Genomic DNA, 17,458 nt, shown 5'->3' on the forward strand with positions numbered 1-17,458 from the left:
CCCTCACCTGTCCTATGAGTTCTTGGGCTAGATGAAAGTGTGGCCTACACATCAAGAGCTGACCTGGGGTTTGGAGCCCACAGCATCCTGGGAGGGGAAGATCCCTGAATATACAGAGCAGGGAGTAGGAAGAGCATGGGAAACCTCAACGCTTAGCCTCATTGCTGCACCCCAAGGGACTAGGAGAAAAGAATGACTTGGGGAACAAGTGACAAGCTGGGATACCAGTACCATAACGGAACAGTGCATCTTGCAGGGGTGTGAGGATGGATTGAAGGGTCACTTACAGAGTTAGTCATCTTCCTCAGGATGACTGATCTCTTCATATGCTACTGGGTTCTTTCTCGCAATCTGTGGGCCCAGACATTAGTCTTGCCCTCCCCGGGTCCTGTGGTGGAGAAGAGCTGGTAACTGGAGCTTGGGTGGGTTGGGGAGTGTTAGGCTCTGTTTTGTCAGATAAGGAGATGCCTCCTCCCTCCCAAGTGCCCGTGGGCCTTCTACATAGTCTGTGCCACATCTTCTGACTCAGAGACTTAGACCCGCACCAACACACACAAAATGTCAGTTAGTGTCTTAGCTTCTGGCTCCTCCCATGGTCAGGTTTAGATCCTCGACCTCTTTCATTACCGGAACATTCATTCAGACCTTCTCTCATGCAGCGTATAATCAAGGGCATGTTGTGCATCAGGCATTGAGCTGAGGGCTAGGACTGCAACTCTGAGGAAGATACGTTCCCAGCTTATCACAGATGGAATTACTCCAGCACCTTTCATGTTGTCAGGCCTTCTAGATTTAATTCAAGGCCTTTGAACAATTTGTGAATCTGATTCTTTATTTCCATTTTGTGGACTAGAATCTAGACTTCAGAGAATTTCGAAGACTTGTCCACAGTTAAACGGCTTTTATATCGATGACAATTCAAGTCTGTGACACTGGAAGTCATGTTCTAACATCTCAGCTGGAGCTGGGCGAGCTCCTCAGTCCATCCTGGACCGAGGCCTACCCAGGATCCATCGCCCACGCCTAGACCACACACTCGAATGTAGCCAGGGAAGCCAGAGGAGTCGTTCCCACATAGTTTTCTCTTACCTGGTGTCTTCTCACTCTGTTGACCAGAGGTACTCGCTTCTCCCAGGGGGCACAGCTGTTCGTGAGCCTGCTTTGAGCCGGGTGTTACTGGTACTGGCTTTGAATCATTCTTTTCCTTTGCTGGCTTCTTGCGCATCACCTTTTTAATGTGAAGGTCATATATAAACAATATAATATTTCTCTAGTGCTTTAAAGCTTACAAGCTATCTTCACATACAGTATCTTAACATCCTCAACAACTCTGGGAGCTCGTTACATTACTCATACTTAAATTGTGAGGAACCTGGGAGGTTAGAAGGAAAAGGAATGGCCTAAATGAGGGGTGTTTCCAGGACTAGAACGTTTGTCTTCACGCTCTTTCCAGACCAACACTCTTGTAAACAGCAAAAGCCTCCATGTAAGTGGGAGTGTGGGATACAGAAGATTTGGGGAAGAACAGCATTCTAAGAATCCACGAGGTCTGTGAAAGAAAGGAGGGGCTTCTATCAAATATAAGGGATCACATATAAGCTAGTAGACAGCTGCTGGGAGAGTAGATGTGAAAACGCACAGAGAGGACAAAACACTGCTGGAAAATGGTGTGGAGGAGATGAATGAGGGAGGGGAGAGGAAAGGAATGGTTCCCAGAAATGACTGTACATGGCAAAGCAAGCAGTGCCAGGCATGACAGACTGTCCTACCCTGGCAAGAATGTTTAATGTGGAAACAGGCGAGGTGGTTCCCGTACCAATTCTGCTTGTGCCAGAGGGTGTCATTGACCAACAACCTTAAGCTACCTTTCATTCAGCTCCCACATTTATGAAACAGTGAACGATAAATGTAAACCAAGCAAAGGGAAAGTACTTTCTGAGCTTGTGAACACTGTTTAAATGTGGCAATAATAAAAACGAATACTTCCTCTCATGCTCCTTCTTTGAATTCTCTCCTCCAGTCTCCAATTCCCAGACCCCTTTGCCCTCTAAACTAGAGTTTAATCTGTAGTTGTGGAATCGCTTCTTCAATAAACACACAGGCACCTCTGAGCGTCCCCCTGGGCTGGGACTGAGGCTTCAGAGATGTCTCAGGCGCAGATGAGGCCCCGAAGGAGCTCACGGTAGGGAGGGGCCCACAGTTTAAGTGACTCCTAAACCAGATGACAGTGGCCCCGAGACAGAGCAGAGAGGAACTGATACTTCCTGTTGCGAGATTGGGTGTCTAAATGGAAGCAGCAGCAGCAGCTGTGAGATAAAGCCCTGGGGGGAACGCCGGAACTTCATAAACATATGAAACAGTTTATGAGCTTGGGAATGGTGTGGGGTTTTGGGTTAGACTACTGCCACTGCCATTGCGAATCAGGCAGCTCATTTAACATTGCTGTGCCACAATATCCTCCTCTTCACTATTATTTATATCATATAATAATATCCTCATTATTATTTCTGGATAATGATAGTAACAACGCTACAGAGGTTTGCTTAAGGCTTAAACGCATTAATCCATGTGAATTGCTTAAAATATCTGGCATCACTATGAAAATAAAAGAAGTATCAGCTACCACAAGTGTTATGAATTACTATAAAGCTATTGATGCTCCATCGGGCATTGTGATAAAGAGATCAGGACAGGGAGGCAGTGAGGGCCAGGCCACTTTTGATATTCTCCCACTCTTCCCAATATTCACATCCGTGGAGGGAGAAAGGGTCCCTGGTCTTGTAGATTTGGGAGATACTCACCTTCTGGCGTTTTCTCTGTTGCACACTGGAAGCCTTCTGAGGAGGTTCATCTAAAAGAAGGTGATAAATCAGAAGGTTTTTCTTTTCTTTTCTTTGTAAATATTCCCAAACTCCAGAAAGACTCCTGCGGTACCAGGGAATTCTGCAGCAGAGGGTCGAGCCCACTCATTGTCAAGGAGTTATTGTGAGCTGGGCTTCTGCATTATCTTTAGTAATGGTTTATGAGTTTACTTGCAGCATCAATTCATAATTTTCCTTCTGACGCTTTACAAAATGTGAATGAAGCCCCATCCCCACCTCATCCTATTCCATTCCATATTTCTTACTTTTTTCCCCCCAAGAATTAAATTGATTGGTTGGGAATTTGAACTGTATTCCCTTAAAGATGTGTGGCAACTAAAAACCACGGTATACTTACAATGGGTGAATTTTACAGTAGGTCAATTATACCTCAGTGAAGCTGTTCGGTGTGTGATGAACCATGGATGATTTAGTCCAGCAGTTCTGGAATGTTTCCACTATAAAGGCATTCCTTTAATGTCAAAAACATTGTAGACACCCCAGCCCTGGATTTTCAGTGCTCTCGCAGTTTGGGAGCCTGTGGAATCCAGCTCCCTTAGCCGGGGAGTCAGAGGTCTATTGGAGTCAGTTTGAACATTCTGACCCTGTCTTCTTACAACTGTACTGTCAGAGCGGAAAAGCAGGTGAACACATCCCGTCCCCTTTAAAGTGAGTACACACACTGCTCAGATGCACAAAGGGTTCTGGAACCCGTTGCTTTTTTTCACCCTATGTTGCCTCTGCTCACCGACAAGTGGGAAAGCTCAGGGTATGTGTGAGAGCTGCTCTCTCAAACTCTCTCCCAAGCTCAGCACAGAATCAGGTTTGATTAGGAGGGAGAAGACTATTCGGTTTTGATAAAACACAGGGAAAGAGCTGTATGCCCTTACATACTGTGCTAATCACTTTCTCTCTTAAGACATTTATCCAACACCTATGCGCTGTTATGAAATTGACTCTGGAAGTTTTTGGTGGATTTGGACTTTCATTACATTTTTCTCAATTGTGCGGTGATTCATTAAGGGTGTTTAGCAAGAACAATAACTCCCTTAAAAAGAAATGTTTCAAACATACAGAAAATTATGGAGAATAATATTGGAAACACGTGTGCATGCACTGCTGAGTCTAGCATGATCTCAACATTATGCCACAACTGCTTCAGATCACCTTGAGATCTTTACTCAAAATATAAGAAAACACTATAAACAAGTCACAGCTGAAGGCATCTGTGCAGCCCTCACCGACCCCTGCCCTCCCTCCTTCTCCACTTCCCCACTCCTGAATTTGATGGGTTTTATTCTCATTAAGGTTTTTATACATCTGCTATTTACTTATTATCCATAAACTATATATTCATGTTTTAGGATTTTATATGAATGACCTCTGACTGTACTTGACCTTCTGCATCCAACTTTTTCACTCAGCCATGATGCTTTTGGGAGAACAAACTCCGGAGAATCTTTCCCAAGCAGCTGGACCCCAAAGCAGTCAGGCTTCAGGAGATTCTTTCCAGGCCCTTCCTGTCACTCACCTTGATTCCTGGGGTTCCGACCTTTACCAGAATTATGCCCACGGGATTTTGTGTTCCCTTTTTTAGGACACATGAAAGCTGGGAGTTTGGCCCTGAGACCTAGAAAGAAGCAAAATATTTGTTCCGTAAGAGACAGCCTGAGAGGAGGGTGGGATGCTGGGAGGCAGCACGGACAGTAAAGCTCATCAGCCAGGGGGATGCAAACAAGGGCCGGTGGGAGAGAAACGTGCAGGATCTAGATCTGAGCATCTCTGTGGCCACTGCTGCCTTCAGCCCTGCACAGGATATAAAAGAGCAGAATGCCCAGAAGCTGCCCTGGGATTTCTCCCCCCTTAAAAGGAAAGTGGGGACCCTTGCTGCAGCCTAAGCAGCAGCCATGGCATGGCAAGGGAATGGGGCATGGTCATATGTTCCCAGGCTTGTCTGGACTCAGAATTTCCTGTTACCTAGACTAGTCATGGTGTCATAGTTTCTCTTCATATACACATAGGTGATTTTCTCGGAGTATCCCAGCTTTGCCCACTCTTCCTTAGAGATGTATTTGGAAATATCCTCGAAGGCCTAGAAAACAAAGAAAATTAAATCCGGGCAGCAACTCAGCTAAACACGGCTGACATTCACAGACCTTGCCGTCTCCAGGGATGTCAGGCAAGGACCGAGTGAGGGTGGGGAGCTCCCGAGGCTCCAGATGGCCGCCTGACACCCTGCTCCTTGTCCCCAGTACCTCTGACCTCACCTCCTCAGAAATCTAGTCACCCTACCCTGTCCCTTGGGCCTCTCCTCTGACCTTCTCTAGATCACCTCACCTTGCATTCCTTCTCCGATTTCCAGGTACCCTTCTTAAGGCTCTTTGCAAAGGAACTGTCTCTGTTCATGGCACTGGGAACGGTCTGATCTCAAAGAGATGCAGCCTGTGTTTCTCCAACCACAAGGGCAAAGGTCCTGTAGAGAGAGAAAGCACTGAGGGAAGGCCATACTCAGTCACCTGGAATCAAGGTTCTACTTTTCTTCATCCTGGGCATATTTGTCCTTGAGTAAGGACATGGAGGGAAGTCAGATGAGAATAGGGGGCTGGAGGCCTCTGGGAAAAGTATTGATTAGGGATGACAGGTTTTCTGTGAGCATGATCAAGGCAGCCTTGAGCCTTTGAAGGGGGTTGGTTACTGTTGTTAGTAGTTTGCCCGGAGTTTGGCTTATCCTGAAGGAAAGATATAAAGACCCTTGTTGGGGAATCAGTGACGTGAGTGTATAGTTTTATTTGGGGGGGTGGTGTTTTGAGGGAAAGGGGGGGGAGGTTAGTCCCAGAGATCATATGGTGTCTCTGACTGATGGGTTTGAGTTTTCAGGCAGAAGGATGCGGGGCTTCGCTCTGTTGAAAAGAAAAGAGGATCATTAATATCAGCGGATTTAGAAGCTATTACTAGGTCATTTGAAAATTATTGGAGTGAAGAGAGCTGGAATCTTGGAGACTACAGGACCAGCCACCACTCAGGCTGAGAATGTGGGGAGTTTCAATGCGGCAATCTGGTGCTCCCCAAACTGACGGCATTGGGAGTCTCTCAGGGAGAGGAAACTTAGGGGTCTCTGAGGCCCAGAAGATTGCTGCTTTATCCCAGAGGAAGCAAGAAAGCAGCTCCTTAGGCAGAGGCTATCATCTCTGGTTGAGGAAACCTAGGGGAGTCTGGCTGATTTGGAGGTTTCTCAGGCTGACGGGAGTTTTGCTTCCCTCAGGAACAGCAATTAGGGAGTCTCAGAGACTGAAGATAGTTTTAGTTTTATCTCTGCCTGATGAGGATCGCTCCGAAAGGCTTTCAGTCGTCTCTTAGCCCTAAGGATGTTGAAGATGAGGGGCGGGGGGGACGCAAAGCAAAGACCCAACCGCTTGAGCGCTGTGAAGAGCCTGCCAGCTTTTCTACCTGAACCCCTTAACCTGTCCAGGGAGAGCCGCAGAAAAAACCTACCTCAGCAGCGAGGCGGCGGCGAACAGCAGGTCCACGACGACGCGAAATCCTGCAGCGCAACTGCCCAAGAACAATCGACCAACCAGAACGGTTAGTAAATTTGATCTGGCCAATCGGAGGTAGGAAAGTGGGCGGGGCAAGTGAGGCAGGAGTGGGGTCTATCAGTCCAGTTTCCAGGGACAGGAATGCTTCTCAAACTGGGTGGAGACTCTAATTTTCCCGCTTGAAGCGAGGTTGCTCTCTGCGAGAACTGGCCGCTCCGGGTTCTGTAGGCACGCATGCTCAGATCTTCCTACCCGCTGCTGTGTATTTGTTGTTTCTTTTTTAATAAATGGTATGCGTGACGCAGGCTGCCATTTCAAATTCTTCCTATCAGTCTCCTGGTTCCTTAGATAGGAGGGCTTTCCTAGGACCTCCCTGGTAACTTAAGAATTTTGAACTTTTTAAAAAGGTTTTAGAAATGTGCTTTTTTGACATGCGCTTTTTCAGGAAGACCGAATAATCAGAAACATGTTATACCCTTTAATACTGATATTTACAACAATAGTATTAAAAAGAGTATCTATGTAATTAGGGCTTGCTGTGTCCCTCAGGGGGCTCAGAGGTCACTTTCTCTAGAAAGTATCTCCTGGGACTGCTGCGTGGCCGAGTAGTTAAGTTCGTGCTCTGCTTCTGCTGCCTGGGGTTTCACCGTTTCGGATCCTGGGCACGGACCTAGCACCACTCATTGGGCCGTGCTGAGGTGGCGTCCCACATAGCACAACCAGAGAGACCTATGACTAGAATATACAACTATGTACTGGGGGATTTTGGAGAGAAGAAGAAAAAGGACAAAAAATTGATTGGCAACAGATGTTAGCCCAGGTGCCAATCTTTAAAAAAAAAAAAAAAAAAAAAGAATTTCCTGCCCCCACCCTAGTGCCCCTAATGGGTCCCCAATACCCCCTGGGCTTCCCATCCACAGCCCTGATCTCTCTAAGTCGCTCCTCCTAGAATGACAGAGAGCTTTCTTAGGGCAGGGACAGTGCAATGACTTCTGTACCCAGCACAAAGCCCTTTATGTGCGCCATCCCATTTAATTTTTATGAACTCCCCTTGAGTTAAGCACTGTTATCATCTCCATTGTGCAGGTGTTGAGACTGAGGTTCAGAGAGTTAAGCAACCTGATCAAAGTCACACAATCAGCAGGTAGCAGAGCCGAAATTCACCCCCAAGTTGGATGGAGTCCAAAGTCTGTACTTTCAATCATGCTTCTATGTTTCCTCAAATATTTGTTTGTTGGTTGAATGAATGAATGAATGCATCTTAAAACTACAAAGGACCTTTGACATAATCTGCATAATTCCTATAATTACCCATAGTTTCCTGTGGCTACTGTAACAAATTACCAAAAACTTTGTGGCATAAAACAACAGAAATTTATTCTCTCACAGTTCTGGAGGCCAGAAGGCCGAAATCAGTATTACTGGCCGAAATCAAGGTGTCAGAAGGGCTGTGCTCCCTCCAAGGCTCTAGGGAGAATCCATTCCTTGCCTCTTCCAGCTGCTGGTGGCTACAATTCCTTGGCTTCTGGTGGCATTACTCCAATCTTGAAGGCCAGCATCTTTAGATCTCTCTATTCCATCTTCACACCACCTTCTCCTCTGTGTATCTCTTCAAATTTCCCTCTGCCTCTTTCTTTTCCTCTTGTTTTGAGTGTGCAGTCTTTATTTCCTCTAAAAATTGAGGTAAAGGAATTCTTTGGAAAAAGAAACCATCTGCATGATTGAAAATGGGAAGGTCCTAACTTACACAATGTTATATGTCAATTATATCTCAATAAAGCTGGAAAAAAATTTTAATCTTAAAAAAGAACTGGGAAAAGAAAATGGGAAGGTCTGGCTTCATGCAGTGGCTCCAGGATGCTCAGAGGAAGGAACCAAAGTTGGCCAAGGTTGGCCAAGATTTTCCTGAGTTGATCTAGACTCCAGAGTTGTCACTAGTATTCTAAAGAGGAAAGAGATCAGTCGAAAGTTTGAGTCTCATAGTCCCTGGAAATGTGTAACGCTGATGCTCCTCTCACCTCAGCTGAACATGCTGGCTGGCATTTCTGATATTGGCGAGGAAATTGCCCCAATTTCCCAGGCTCTTCTGCCTTCCCCATGGCCAGCCTGGGATCTGTCCAGTCCTCTTGCCCCAAGAGGACAGCTGACTCTTGCAAGTCTCGGAGAAGAATGCTTTGTAGGTATGAATGTCTTGTGCCATGAGCCAGCTTTACAAGAAAATTGGCTGTACAAAGGCTTCCAGAAGGGTCAGGAGAATCAGAGCAGGGAAGGATTTGCAACAGTAGCCAGCCAGAAGGACAATCCTTCAGGCTGGACCTTCTCCTTGGTCCCCTTTCCTTATGGCATGGACTGGACATGATAAAGCTGAGGCTCTTCCACCAGCTCTACTCTCCCTGGATTCCTAGAAGCTCACAGCTGGCGATCCGCAGGCACTCAGCTATTTTGTTATTTCAGGCCTTTGGAGACACTCAGGTCCTCTCGCAGTTACTGAAGTGCTCGCCACTCAGGGACTCCAGGCCCTCAGCCAGGGTGCAGTGCAAGCTGGTCTGTGCCCCCTCCTAGGCCGACTTGACGAAGGGGAAGAAGAGCCACCATAGCAGGCACGCAGGAAGAAGTGCCAGACCAGCTCAGAGTGGATGATGCCTGGGTGCACTGAGTAGGTGGTGACCCCTGTGCCTTGGAGCTTCTTGGCCAGCTCCTGAGTAAAAAGCGCATTGGCCAGCTTGCTGTGGAAGTAAGCAAAATTCCGGCTGTAGCAGTTCTCACTCTAGAGGTTGTAGAAATGAATCTTGCCAGCATGGTGGGCCACCGATGACAGGTCCACCACCCGGCAGGAGCAGACTCCTTCAGCCACTCCAGGAGCAAGTGGGTGAGAAGGAAGTGGCCCAGGTGGTTGACTCCCAGGTGGGTTTCAAAGCCATTGGTTGTCTTGGAATATGGACACATCATCACTCTTGCATTGTTGATCAGAATACGGAGCTGCTTTTCCTCTGCCACAAAGCCTTCAGCAAAGACTTGGATGGATTTGGTATCGGACAGGTCCAGTTTCAGCACCATCACCTGAGAGTTCTTTGTATCAGCTTGGATTTCACTGGCAGCAGACTCCCACTTCAGTACATCTCAGCAGGCAATGCATACTCCTCTGCACCCTGGCCGTCTCCTTGTCTATGCCCATGTCGGCTCTGGAAGCTGCACATGTCTTTTCCAAACACTACCAGCAAAGAACTTCCTGATGGATGGAGCTATCACGTACAGGAAAGAAAGGATGGAGGTGAGCAGTCCCAAGATAATCAGCATCTTTTCAACTTCTTTAGTTGCTGCTCCTTTAGCGAAAGCAGCTTCGACTCCAACTCTGGCTCGGGCTCCTCTCGCTCCTGGCTCTCAGCAACAGCTTGGCCTGCTTCTTTCTTATAAGCATACATGTGGTTGCATTTGGAGCTCACTCAGATAATCCAGGATAATCTCCCCATCTCAACAGCCTTAACTTAATCATATTTGCAAAGAACGCTTTTCCAAATAAGGTAACATTTATAGGTTCCAGGGAGCATGACCTAATATCTTTGGGGGCCATTATTCAGCGTACTACAAGCAGTAAGTCAGACAGCTTGTTCTGAAGTTCTGGGGTCACAGGGTTTGCAAAGGAGTGACTGGAGCTCTTTGGGACTACATGGGGTGGAAGGCAGTGCAGCTTGGTGGGAGCGATGTGGGCTCTGTAGTCAGACAGACCTGAGCTCACTTCCCAGCCCCAACACCTGATGACTGAGTGACCTTGGGCAAGTCACTCAACCTCCCTGACTCTCCATTTCCTCCTCTGTGAAATGAGGTAATAACTGCCCCTCCCTCACAGGGCTATTGTAACTTGTGCTTATAAAGCACCTAGCACAGGGCTAGGCACAGTGAGTGATCAACAAACATTAGCTGTTGTTATTATTAAATCATGAACATGGTAATAATAATACCGTGCATTTATTCTGTGCTTACTCAGTTCTGGGTTCACAAGGAATCTTTTTATTATTATTATCTTATTGAGGTCACAGTGGTTTATAACGTTGTGTAAATTTCAGGTGTACATCATTGTATTTCAGCTTCTGTATAGGCAAGGTATCTTAACATACCATCCCAGGAGCATGTGATATAGATGGTCTTATTGCCCCGTGTCACAGACATAGATTCCAGAGGCCAGGATTTGCCCAAATCAGTTAACAAATAGTAGAGGAAGGAATGAAGACCATGTCTGGTTGATCCTTCCCCACATTGTTAGTCTCCACCACAGGAGGAGACTGTAAACCCCAGCACCTGCGGAGAGCACGTGTAAATGACAGACACATCTGAAAACAGGAAAGTCTGGGGCCAGTTGCATGGAAGGACTTGCCGACTGTCAGGGCTGCAGACTGTGGTGTGGGAAACCAGGATGGTGACAGTCTCTGTGCTCAGCGCTATTCCACAAAGAGAATAAGAGACTCTCTGCGCTGGTGGTGGTGGTGACAGACCCCAGTGTGAGAGCAAGGCCTGCACCAGGACCCAGTATGCTGTGGACCTACTGATTCCAGGATGGACAGATGAAAAGGCCAGCATTAGCTGGCTCTGGGAGTTTCCTGTGATTCCTCAAGAATATTGTTCATTGAGCTCGAAATTCTTTTGCTGCATGGTGTATTTCCACTTATTGTTTTTAAAAAAGTAAACTTTATATTGAAGTATAGCATAAAGGTGGAATTTTGCACAAATCATAACTACATCACTTGAGAGAAATGTGGGAACTCAGGATTTGAGAGTTAGCATTATTTGCCTCAAGGTAAATCATTGCTGTTGAGTATGAGATCAGAAAAATATATCTGCCAATTTTATGGTTCAACAACTTAGACTTTCCTGCATGTATTTCTGGCGTGATTAACCATACAGACTGATGTTATCTATGATTTTTTTTTTAAAAAACAGCTTTAGGGGCTGGCCCTGTGGCCTAGTGGTTAAGTTCAGTGAGCTCTGCTTTGGTGGCCCAAATTCGTGGGTTCAGATCCTGGGCGCAGACCCACATCACTCATCAGCCATGCTGTGGCAGTGACCCACGTATAAAGTAGAGGAAGATTGGCACAGATGTTAGTTCAGGGCTAATCTTCCTCAAGCAAAAAAAAAAAAAAAAACGAGGAAGACTGGCAAGAGATGTTAGTTCAGGGCTAATCTTCCTCAGCAAAATAAATAAATAAATAAAATAAACAGCTTTATTGAGATATAATTGACCTACAATAAATTGCATACATTAAAATTATACAATTTAAGTTTATATATAACATATATATACATATATATATTCACGGTAATCAAGATAGTAAACATAGTCATCATTCTCTCATCCCCACTCTAACATACCCAAGCAACCACTGACCTGCTGTCTGTCACTAAAGATTAGTTTGCATTTTATACAGTTATGGAAATAGAAACATACAGGGGGCTGGCCCCATGGCTGAGTGGTTAAGTTCGCATGCTCCCCTTCAGCGGCCCAGGGTTTGCTGGTTCAGATCCTGGGCACAGACCTAGCACTGCTCATCAGGCCATGCTGAGGCGGCGTCCCACAGAGCAGAACTAGAAGGACCTACAACTAGGATATAGAACTGTATACTGGGGGGCTTTGGGGAGAAGAAGCAAAAAAAAAAAAATTGGCAAAAGAAATAGAAACATACACTACACACCCTTATTTGTATGGCTTCCTTCACTCAGTATAATTATTTTGAACTTCACCCATGTTGTGTTGTATGGATATACTTCAATTTGTTTATTCATTCACCTGTTGATGGACATTTGGATTGTTTTCAGTTTTTGACTATTGCAAATAAAGTTGCCACGCAAATCTTGTACAAGTCGTTGTGTGGACATATATTTTCTTTTCTCCTGGGTAAAAACCCAGGAGTAGAATGGCTGGATCATATGGTAGGCATATGGTTAGATTTTAAAGAAACTACAAAACCGTTTTCCAAATAGGTTGTACCATTTTACATTCCCACCAGCAGTGTGTGAGAGTTCCAGCTCCTCCACATCCATGCTGACACTTGCTACAGTCGGTCATGTTAATTTTAGCCATTCTAATAAGTGTGTGGTGGTATGTCTTTATGTTCTAAATTTATATTTCCCTAATGACAATGATGCTGAGCACCCTTTCATGTATGTATTTGACAGCTGTATATTTTCTGCTCAAATCTTTTGCCCATTTTTTATTGGGCTATTCTATTTTCTTATTGTTGAGTTTTGCAAGAATTTTCTAAATTCAGATATATATTTTTGCAAAGACTTTCCCCAGTCTGTGGCTTGTTTTTTCATTATCTTAACTGAGTCCTTTAAAGAATGGATTTTTTAGTTTTGATGAAATCCAATTTATCAATTTGTTCTTTTGTGAATTGTGCTTTTGTTGTCAAATCTAAGAAATATTTGCATAACCCCATGTCAAAATTTTTTTCCTGTGGTTTATTCCAGAAGTTTTATACTTTTAGGTTTTACATGTAGGTCTATGATCCATTTTGAGTTAATTTTTGAATATATTGCAAGGTATGGATCCAAGCACATTCTTTTGCATATGGATATCCAATTGTTCCAGCAACATTTGTAGAAAAGGTTATCCTTTCTCCACTACATTGCCTTTGTACCTTAAAAAAAATCAATTGTCCGTGTATGTGTGTGGGTTTATGTCTGGAGCCTACTTGGCTCCATTAATCGTTTGAGTTTTACACCAATACCACATGGTGTCAATTAATGCAGCTTTATAATAATTCTTGAGCCGGGTAGTGTTAAACCCTCCAACTTTGTTTTTCTTTTTTAAGAGTTGTTTTGGCTGTTCTAGATCCTTTGCATTTCCGTATGAATTTTAGAATCAGCTCATCAGTTTCTACCAAAAATCTTGCTGGGGTTCGAATTGAGATCACATTAGATCTGTAAATAAATTTGGGGGAGAATTAACATTTTAACAATATTTACTCTTCTGCTTTATGAACAAGGTGTATCTCTCCATTTATTTAGATCTTATTTAGTTTCTTTCAGTAATATTTTGTAATTTTCAGTGTACAGGTCTCTCACATCCTTTGTCCAATGTATCCCTAAATATTTCATATTTTTTATGAAATTATAAATGGTATTGGTTTTTTAATTTCAATTTCTGATTGTTGCTAGAATACAGGAATATAATTGTTTTTTTTATATGGATCTTATATCTTGCAACCTTGTTAAACTCACTTATTAGATCTAGTAGCTTTTAAATAAATTCTGTCGGATTTCCTACACAGATGATCACATCGTCTCTGATATTTTTGTTTTTAACAATGAACTTGCCTTTAACCACAAATGTGTCATTTTAACGTGCCCTTCACTTAATACTTCTTCGTAAAATATAGTATAGAAAAGTGAAAACAGAAGCCATTACACAAAACATTTTACTGAGTATTCACTACCATGCTCACTATCGATAAATCATTAGGACAGTGGCTCTCGACCAGGGATGATTTTGCTCTCCAAAGGGCATTTGACAACATCTGGAAAATTTTATTTGTCACAACTGGGATGAGAGGACTCCTGGCATCTAGTGTAGAGGCTAGGGATGATGCTGAACATCTTACAATGCATGAGGCAGCCTCCTACAACAATGCACAATGATCCAACCCCAAATGTCAACCGTGCTGGGGTTGAGAAATTCCACATTAGAAGTAGGTGCATACACAGATGTGAGCCCCACAATAAATGTACTTATGCAGACAACACAGTGTGGACAGATGTGCAGGGTTCACTTAAATTTCATACAAATAACTCTATCTTTTCCTTTGTGTAGTGAGATGTCCCATGGTTCTTCTGGTGTGCAGTTTCCTCATTGCAAAGGGTCAATAAACTTGACATTGTTGGACTACAGGTTTGTTTCTGGTGCTACTGGGCTGATCTAGCTAGAACGAATTCATGCAATGGAATCAGATTCTCCGTTTTGATGTGTGTTTCTGGGTAACTAGACTGGTCCAGAAACTGGTGGCATGAGAGTGGAGGTGATGAGCTTCTCAGCTAAGCCTCTGAAGGGTGGGCAGGGTAAGCTGAGTGAAGGCCCCAATTCACAAGCAGCCATGGCTGAATCACTCTCTACTTGCAATGACCTTGTCCCTCCTTTCGCTGCAGCAGCAGCTTCCTCTGCACCTGGTAGCTCAATGTTCAGGTGCTGGCCCAGCCCTGTGGTCTGAACCTCCCAGTGGAACTTATGTGTTAATGGGGCTGTGTAACCTGGACTCCTACAACAGCAACCCAAGCACAGTCCCCTTGAAGGGTAGTGCCAATGTTCTTCCAGGTGGATGCTGAGATCCACGCTGCTTCTGGGTAGCAAAATCCAAATGCCAATGCTCATCAAACCCTGAATAGTTCATCAGGTGTTCTTTCTCCTCTGGCCCAGAAGTTCTCAGGGCCCCATTTGCCCCTGGACCCTAATTCCTTTCAATCTGTGGAGCTGCAAAGCAAAGCAGCTTAGGCCATCTGCTGAGAAACCTGGGACACAGGGTCCTACCCTGAGGCCTTTGAATCTGCTGGTGCTGCTGGTATGTCCTGGTACCTGGCTATCTGGAGGCAGAGGGTTGGACAAAATGACCTGCTGGGGTGCAAACAGTACAGAGAGGGGACACTTTCTGCAGCCTGGTCCCAAGGATGTCAGATGTGAGTCCCTCACTCCTGCCCTGAGGATACCCTGGCTGCTCCTGGGAAGAAGGGCAGTTTCTCTGCTTCCTTTATTCCCTCCCAAGGCCCTCTTTAGGCCTGTCTGGTGAGAGGAAGGCATCAGCCCGCAGCTCCCGATCTTTTTCCTTGGGAGTGTTCTGCATAGATTCCACTAGACGTGTGAATTTATCCAGGAGGGGGACAGTGGGGTCTCAGTGGGACGGATGACAGGGCAAGGGCTCCTTTAGAGAAAGAGGCTAGGGTAGCCAGATCCTTGACTTAGATTCCCATTGATTCCCTTCCAGTTTGGCCTGTGAGTTGAGTGGGTGTTCCTAGGGCAGGAGACCCTCCCTCCTTGCCTCACCAAGTCACCCACTCTGTCTCTGCCGTTTATCTTATCTCTTTCTCTTTCTTTTCATCTCCATCTCTCTACTCTCTCTCTCTCTCTCACAGCTACTCAGACTCCTCTCTCCCTCTCCCACACCCTCCCTTTTCTTCTGTCTATCTCTCCTCTTCATCTCTTGACTAAAGGTGTTGGCTGCAGTATCTCTAGCTGATGTCCAAGTCCTCACACAAGCACAAACAGGGCCAGTGACATCGCCTTTAAGCACTAAACACCTGTTGCTGTCACATCTTGGGGAACCCCAGCAGGATCCCGACATCCTACTGAGGTTACCAGTACACTGTCCACTCCTAGCCTTGAATGAAACAATTCACTGCAAACCACCCCTGAAGATATGGCGTCAGCCACAGGGAAGGCAGTAAGGGGAAGATGAGGAACTCTCAACATCATCTTTCCACTTTGGATCATGAATCTTGAACTGGAAAGGGCCCATCTGCTCAGCTCTCCCCTCTCCCCATTCTGCAGCTTTTCATAACGATGGGTTTTTTGCCTTTACTGATACCTACAAGCTTCTTTTGCAAAACAAAAATTTTAAAGTTTATTTTGCATAATTAACTAGATTGTCTTTAGAGAATAACTTTAATTCGTGTTTCTTAGTCAGAAAAACAATTTTCTGTAAACTTTTATTTCCTACCATTGTAGCAATGACTCTAGAGATAATTACTATATATTGGCCACAGTGGCATACAGGACCAACTTTATCTTTTTTAAACCTAAATTAAATAAAATAGTGAAACTCCTCAATTTCGGGGTCTTCAGACTGAATGATTCCACAACCAAGAGCTTGGGTGAATCCCACCATCCTTCAACACATCGCACCCAGGGAGTCCAAAGGGCAGGGACATTTGCAGTCAGGATTTTGGCGACATTTACTACAGAAGGGAACTGGAGCATAGAATCACAGAGAACCCCTCCCCCAGGCCCAACACTTTCATCCTGAGCCTGAACACGAAGTAATAATGAATCTTATGTATGTCCTCCTGCCTGGGCCTCTGTTACCTTTCCAACCTGAATCAACCTCTGATTTTACTCTGAACTCAGGCATCTGTTGTCTATTCCACCATTAATGGGTTCTGATCTAGGTATAGAATCTAGAGTTTTGAGGGTAGAAAGTTAACAGTCCCTTTGTATCTCTGTACTGCATTTGGAGGTCTGTTCGCTTTTCCACTATCAGGACAATTTACATGTGAATCTTTTCTCGCATCTATTAACTCCTTCCCCGTCATTGCCTCTCAGGTCTGCACATTGGCTGCGGGCCTCAGTTAAGCCCTCCCCATCGATGCTCCTTTGGTGTGTGCAGACAATCAAACCTTCCGCAGTTAGTGCTCCTTCTCCTATGTGCATCAACCTTAGCCCCCAGTTAATGCTTCTATCCTGAATGCCCATTTGGTCTGACCTTGAAGTCAGGTCTTGGTTAACTCTTCCACCATCATCGCCCCTTTGGGATAGGTTGTAAATTGTGGGCCTTTGTTAATTATACCACCATTAATGCTCCTCTGGTCTATCTCTCGGATCTGGGTCTAAGTTAACATTTCCATTTTTCAAAGCTTCTGTGGAATGCCTTTGGAAATGGGCCACTATTCCACCATCAGTGCCCTTCTGGCTTGACCTTGAAGCGAGAGTTTTGTTAAGTTTTCTCCATCCATACACCCTGGTAGAGGTCCTTATTCCTAGCACTTTCTTAACTATTGCACCATCAGAGCTCGTTTATTTTGTACATATAGAACCCGAGCCTTTGTTAACTATTCAATCCCATTCTGGGCTCACTCCAATCTAGTTCTTTGTTAAGTCTTCTAAAATCGATGCCCCTTAGGTTTTACCTCGAACCTCTGACTCTATCAATTCTTTTAGCGTTTTTAATGGGCGGCAGAAGGCCACATCTGCCCACTTTAAGCGACGCGGGCAGAAAGTCCAGGCTGTGAATGACAGGAGAGGGCGGGCTCTTCCATGTTTGAAGGAGCCAATGAAAGACCAGGAGCGCGGAGAAGCCAGGGCTG

At 45.0% G+C, this 17,458-nt stretch overlaps 1 protein-coding gene and 1 pseudogene across 1 annotated transcript; both read right to left on the bottom strand.

Annotated features, from left to right (window-relative positions):
• Positions 1-291: 291 nt before the first annotated feature.
• Positions 292-5,267, bottom strand: LOC106827429 (protein SSXA1-like). Its single transcript, XM_070501752.1, is given in 6 exon segments — positions 292-332; positions 335-417; positions 1,351-1,372; positions 4,393-4,491; positions 4,839-4,953; positions 5,199-5,267. Coding segments are annotated over 6 exon segments (429 nt in total).
• Positions 5,268-8,707: 3,440 nt separating this feature from the next.
• On the bottom strand, positions 8,708-9,694 carry LOC106827428 (retinol dehydrogenase 12 pseudogene; annotated as a pseudogene).
• Between the last annotated feature and the right edge of the window lie 7,764 nt (positions 9,695-17,458).

The sequence above is a fragment of the Equus asinus genome, chromosome X, assembly GCF_041296235.1.
Source record: "Equus asinus isolate D_3611 breed Donkey chromosome X, EquAss-T2T_v2, whole genome shotgun sequence".
Lineage (NCBI taxonomy): Eukaryota > Metazoa > Chordata > Mammalia > Perissodactyla > Equidae > Equus > Equus asinus.